This window comes from Folsomia candida, unplaced genomic scaffold, assembly GCF_002217175.1.
Source record: "Folsomia candida strain VU population unplaced genomic scaffold, ASM221717v1 Fcan01_Sc023, whole genome shotgun sequence".
NCBI lineage: Eukaryota > Metazoa > Arthropoda > Collembola > Entomobryomorpha > Isotomidae > Folsomia > Folsomia candida.
In genome coordinates, this window is record NW_019091215.1 from 2,128,482 (window position 1) to 2,134,481 (window position 6,000).

At 35.1% G+C, this 6,000-nt stretch overlaps 1 protein-coding gene and 1 long non-coding RNA gene across 2 annotated transcripts in view; one reads left to right on the forward strand and one right to left on the reverse strand.

The window, feature by feature from the left end:
- Window positions 1–3,250: 3,250 nt before the first annotated feature.
- On the reverse strand, window positions 3,251–4,022 carry LOC118438591. The gene is made up of 4 exons (XR_004836935.1): window positions 3,956–4,022; window positions 3,809–3,875; window positions 3,623–3,733; window positions 3,251–3,554 (listed from the first exon to the last, which is right to left on the reverse strand). It is a non-coding gene; the product is annotated as an uncharacterized LOC118438591 (long non-coding RNA).
- Window positions 4,023–4,384: 362 nt separating this feature from the next.
- Window positions 4,385–6,000, forward strand: part of LOC118438557 — a 2,041-nt gene continuing 425 nt past the window's right edge. The window contains exons 1-4 of the mRNA XM_035859016.1: window positions 4,385–4,634; window positions 4,748–5,173; window positions 5,300–5,434; window positions 5,888–5,998. Coding sequence (XP_035714909.1) covers window positions 5,113–5,173; window positions 5,300–5,434; window positions 5,888–5,998 — 307 coding nt within the window. The 5' untranslated portion in view covers window positions 4,385–4,634; window positions 4,748–5,112. The remainder of the gene's footprint in view (window positions 4,635–4,747; window positions 5,174–5,299; window positions 5,435–5,887; window positions 5,999–6,000) is intronic.

Sequence of the window (6,000 nt, forward strand, 5' to 3'; positions counted from 1 at the left end):
TTTTCTTCGACTTTTCCACTTAACTCCGTGTAATCCAATTATTAAATAATGGGTATTGGATGGAAAGATATCAAACAAAAAATCCAAAGGAGGGGCGGACCTGACCTACTACACACTCTCAAAACTCTGGAGGACACTTCCAAAAAATTCACGCAATGCAAAAATGATGTGATCTTTTTAAGAAAATGCCGAGCTCATAATGTGACCCCAACCTCATTCCGGATCAAGAACAATTGGTCAACTCTCTCGAAAACCGATGGATGGATTCAAAACTTGGAGCAACGAATTCTAAAACAAGCAATCATGGACAAGTACAAGACCATAAATAATTACCAGAAAGCAATCACAGATAAGAAAAATATCCTTAAATCTCAATGTCCCGACTTATACGACACCATTACCCTTTTCACAAATACCCGTATCAATCATCTCCATAATCAGACTAAATCTAGACAAATACGAAAACTCGACAAATTAATTGACACAAAAATTCAAAAAATTGCAAAAAATCTTCCTCATACAACACACACACAACACTCACAAACTACGAACATAAAATCTAGCATTATTAATCTCTCAGAACGCATACTATCCCCACTTGAACAAAAAACACTAGAAATAGGGCTAAACTATGCATTACCAATAAAAAATCATAAACACCAACTTATCGAAACAACATTAGCAATAGAAAATTGGCTCAAAAACACTGACGACGAAAATCTTACGGAACATGACAAAAACATAATTAGATCAGGTGCATCAAGAATTATACATGATCATAAAAAACAAACCAATATAAATACTTCTGATTTTACTTGGGCACTACCTCACATAGAAAAATTACGTACAGACAATAGCATCGTAATATGTCCCGCAGACAAAGGCAATGCGACAGTAATAATGAATAGGAATGAATATGAAACCAAAATGGCACAATTATTAGATGACCCTGCATATAAAATACTACCCAATGACCCAACAAAAGAAATAGAACAATCAATCCAACAAAAACTACATAAGTTGCATAATATGAATAGAATTGACAAACACACATACGATAATCTTGCACCAAAGCATTCTTCCGCTCCTATATTTTATGGTTTACCTAAAATACATAAATCAGGCATTCCAATTAGACCAATCTGCGATTTCCGTCATTCACCTTCCTATAATTTAGCTCACTATCTGAACAAGATTTTGAAAACAATCACAATTAAAAGCAAACACTCCATTCTCAATTCATACAAATTTGAAGAACAGATTAAAACTTTAAAAATTCCACGCGATCAAACCATGATTTCCCTTGATGTAAAATCACTCTTCACAAAGGTTCCAATACAACCAACACTAAATTATATTAAACAACAATTAGACGCTAACAAAGATATATGGAAAACCAAAACTAGTCTCACTTCTACTGAAATCTTAGAATTACTCACACTTTGCATTTCCTCCAATTATTTCCAGTACAAGGGCACATATTACCAACAAACCACAGGCACACCAATGGGTTCCCCAATTTCACCAGTTTTTGCTGAATTTTTCATGCAATATTTAGAACTCACACTAGTGAATAATAACCCACTCATACATTTTCATCGTAGGTTCGTTGACGATACTTGCATCACAAAAAACGAAACAACAAACATTTTAAATCAGTTCAATAATTTCCATCCAGAGATACAATTCACGTTAGAAGAAGAAACTAACAATCAATTACATTTTTTAGACATAACCATAATTAGATACACAGATGGTACTACAAAACACAAAGTTTACAGAAAAAGTACACACACAGGTAGATATTTGCATTACACATCTTACCACCACCAATCTCACAAAATTTCGGTAATTGATTCACTTTTATATAGGGCATTTACCATTTGCAGTCCAGAATTCCTAAGCCAAGAATTACAATTAATAAAATCACAACTCATGCAAAATGGCTACCCTTTGCATCTCATAAATAAACGCATTAAAAAGTTTCAGACAAATCAACCTAAAACATTAGAGACAGGCGCACGTATCATACTACCATATTCTGGCCCCCTCACAACAAAACTTTCACACTTTCTTTGACGCACTCTCTCTTGCACTTTCGGTTATATTCCAGGTAAAAAGGTAGGAAATATGATATGTACACACAAACAGGCAGCACCAACCCCTCAGATAGGTATATATAAAATTCCTTGCTCTTGTAACAAACTATATATAGTTGAAACATGTAGACCACTTTTAGATAGAATAAAAGAACACAAATCAGAAACAGACAAGGTAAACATAACGTATACCAACATTTCTCAAATGACCACCAGAAACAAAAACAAGCATGTCACCGAGCAAAAAATCGTTTCAGCAGTAGCACAACATATCAAAGACAATCCCACTCACACCATCCATTTTCAATCCACTGCACTTATTGAATCAGAACACAGATATTTTTACCGTAAATACAAAGAAGGACTTTACATTAAAAAACTTGACAAAGACAAAATCAACTCTAATGACGGCAAAAACATCAACCCCATTTGGGCAGCTTTACTTCTACCAATCATTCGACATCCAAAATTTATTAACACAAAACCACTCCCACTTTCAAGCGACACACAACAAAACATCAACCCAACTTGATGCCAAATGGGGTCTGGGTGGATTGACTGAGGTTTTCCTTCTTTTCTTTATGGCAAGGTTTTCCCTCGGTCCATCAAGTTGGGTCCCTTTACATTTTTTATCACTTCAAAACGTGACCCCAGTATCCAACGCCACAAACATGACAACTATTTTTATGAATTTACACTAACTAATTTCAACTACGAAATCTTGTAACAAATTTCCCATCTTGTAAATGTCTTGATAATGAATAGCAGATAGCATTCGAAATATTGACAAAATAAAGCAAAACTTTTTCTTCGACTTTTCCACTTAACTCCGTGTAATCCAATTATTAGATAATTGCTTTCTTTCCAGCCAACTCTTCAGGGACCGATACAAAGCAACCACCTCGCAAAATCTCGAACTCGGCAACCCGAATATCGCTTCCTAGAATTTCGCATAAGTTCCATCCCGAACCATATTTCTCGGATATTTCAATTTGGTGTTGAAAATTCGTATCAATCTCGTTTAAAACGTCAGTCAGATAAAATTTGTTCAATACAACTTTCATATTTGAATTTATAAATTGTGTACAATATTCCTCTTCTTCTTTGTCGCAAAACGGGGTGTCTCTAATAAATTTACATGTCAGGGTTATTTGAATTTTTACGGATTTGTAGTCATTTAAGCATTGTTTAATAATGCCATAAATACAACGCTTGTTTTCTGAAAAATATTCCATTAATGTACGATACGGAGCATTTTTCTTGTTATTTCTATGTCGATATGTTCTGACATATCCCTTAAATGCAGCTATCTCTTTAAAAGGGTATGCGTCGTTTTGTCGCTTTCTCGATCCCGTCTGTCGACTGCTTGCTGCCGTCGTAGAAGATTTTATGTGCGTCAAAATATGATTATTTACAGCAAAAATATCGCTGTCCTCATACATGCAATGCGGACATCTATGTGAATTTATATGAATATCGTACGCTTTGTGTTGAGTGAATTCTAAATTACATAACTTGCATACATATAATCTAAAAGGCCTTCTGTGATTCGCAACGTGTTTTTCGAACCGCCTTGCTGAGGCGAATTGAAGTCCACATGGGATGCATCTCGTACAAGATTTCCATGAATTCATCTATAAAAATTATGACACGAAATGAGGATAAGAAAGATTAAATATTGAATAAATCATAAATTCGCAAGGACGCACATTGATATGAGAGAAGTGAAAACGCATAAATTCCTCCGCTTATAAAAGAATCCGCTCGTTCTCCAGTCTGCAGTATTATACAGTATTTAAATTCTACAGTATTTAATTATTAAATTGTCATTATAGATAAATGGTGGTCGTACTCACATAGATTGTTTCATTCCTTCGAGCATCACCAGCCGCGAGTAGTAGTAGCAGCAGCAGCAGCAGCAGCGAGAATACGACAAAATTCCGAGATTTGCGTCTAAATAATAAGAAAGTTTATTATAATTATTATATCATCATCATTTCAATTAAATTAAGTAATTATGTCATCAGCTGACATAATTTACGTATGTGTATCATACTTTTGTGAGTTGATAGCTTAAATTATTTGTGACAATTTGGCGTGTTGATATCGGGTGTATAATCAAATACCAAATGGAATTTAAAAATAATTCGGTTCTCATATTTATACTACTGAAGTGACATCATGACGACTAAAATGTCAAAGATCAAGTACACAGAAGTATTAAAAATAAATAAAAAATAATTTAATAACAATCTACTAAATACCTTTGTTACAAAGAAAATAACTCAAACAAAGAAGATAATACGCATAGTCACAACAAAGTAATTAATTAGATCACTCCATTAACAAGCAAGTATTCACTTGTTATCGTATTATTTTATATTCTTGTTTACTGTCGTCATCATGTTCAATTTTGAGATTAAATCACGATATAAAAGACGACGATCTCCATTTAGTCGTATTAGTCAAAGAAATAATTTCGAGGAGTTAACTTTGAATTGTGAACAAGAAGAAAATTTTTCATCATGCCAAAAAGTAAGTTTTTTTTCTTTCAGAAATTTTATTCAGACATATTCTTAAGCTAATTGCTTCAAAAGCAAAGAAAACAGAAAAAATTATTTGAATCTACAATTTAATTTCTATTTCAGAAAACGATAATCGCAGAAGCCGCAGCGCCACTCGCAGCACGAGCCGCAGTTCCAGCGATAGTAGTTCTTCACGGTCAAGTCATCGCAGTTCGTCGGGCAGCAGCGATGAGGGTAAAGGCCTAGGAGCAAGAAAGCAATTTGGTCGGACGACTCGGAATCGGACCGATCCCCGAGAAGAGACGCCAAGAACAAGACGACCCACAAGGGCAGAAAGAAAGCCGAGAAGAAACATAAGGATAGCGACCGTAAGATTTATCATTTTATTTTACTCATTTATTTTATTTTTTAATTTGTAAATTTACATTACGTTTACGCTCTTATGTACAGGTAGACGAGAAGAAGCTAAGGATGCGGAAAAGAAGCCCATGAAAAAGTCTAACGAAGGACCTAGGCAGGGATCGGGATCTGGAACTAAGCGAAAAGCTGGTAATATTTTTTATTTATTAATTTTAAATATTAACACATTCGAGACGTAGATTAATATTTTATATAATTCGATTATTTAAAAATACTCAATGCAAAACATTAACTAAATTAATTGCTCACTTTCAGGCGACGACGATAAGAAGCCTGCGAAGAGGATCGTGAAGGACCAAGTCAAGTCGGCCGTGAAGGACGCTAAGCGGAAGACATCCAAGAAGGATCCCCAGCCTCACTTCAGCGGCGGAGGAGCAGGTGAACAGCCAGGTACAATTAAGAAAAACTTCTCGTCCTACGAAGAGAAGAAAGATTCGCAAAATTCAATTTGGTGGGAGGGGTTTTTAGGAGGCGAATACTACCTCCGACTCCAAACATGGCATAACAACTCAAAAACATATTTATCTTTACGCAAAAATCAAAATGTGGGCGCAAATATTCTGGTCGACCACATTGGTCATTAGTAAAAGCGGTTAGAAGAAATGCGCAACGACGTTGGTAGCATGCTCCCGGCAAAACCGGACGCTTAGAGCTTTATTTGATGTTAAGCTCACTAAAAGTTTTAAAATTCAAATTTTGGTTACAAATACTAGATTATTAGTTATTGCTCCATAAATCCTCTCAATACTTACCTTCAAATTAGCACCGGATCAATTCTGAAATAAATAAATTCCAATACTTCATTAATTAACTAAAATTGTTGTCTATTAATTTCTCACACAGTTGACGGACTTATCTTTGTTCGTCGTCATAGACGGGCAATGTTTCCGAGGAAGGCTACGCCTGGATCAGCAGCATATGACCTATTTTCTCAAAACTCTGGCGAAATCAGTGGT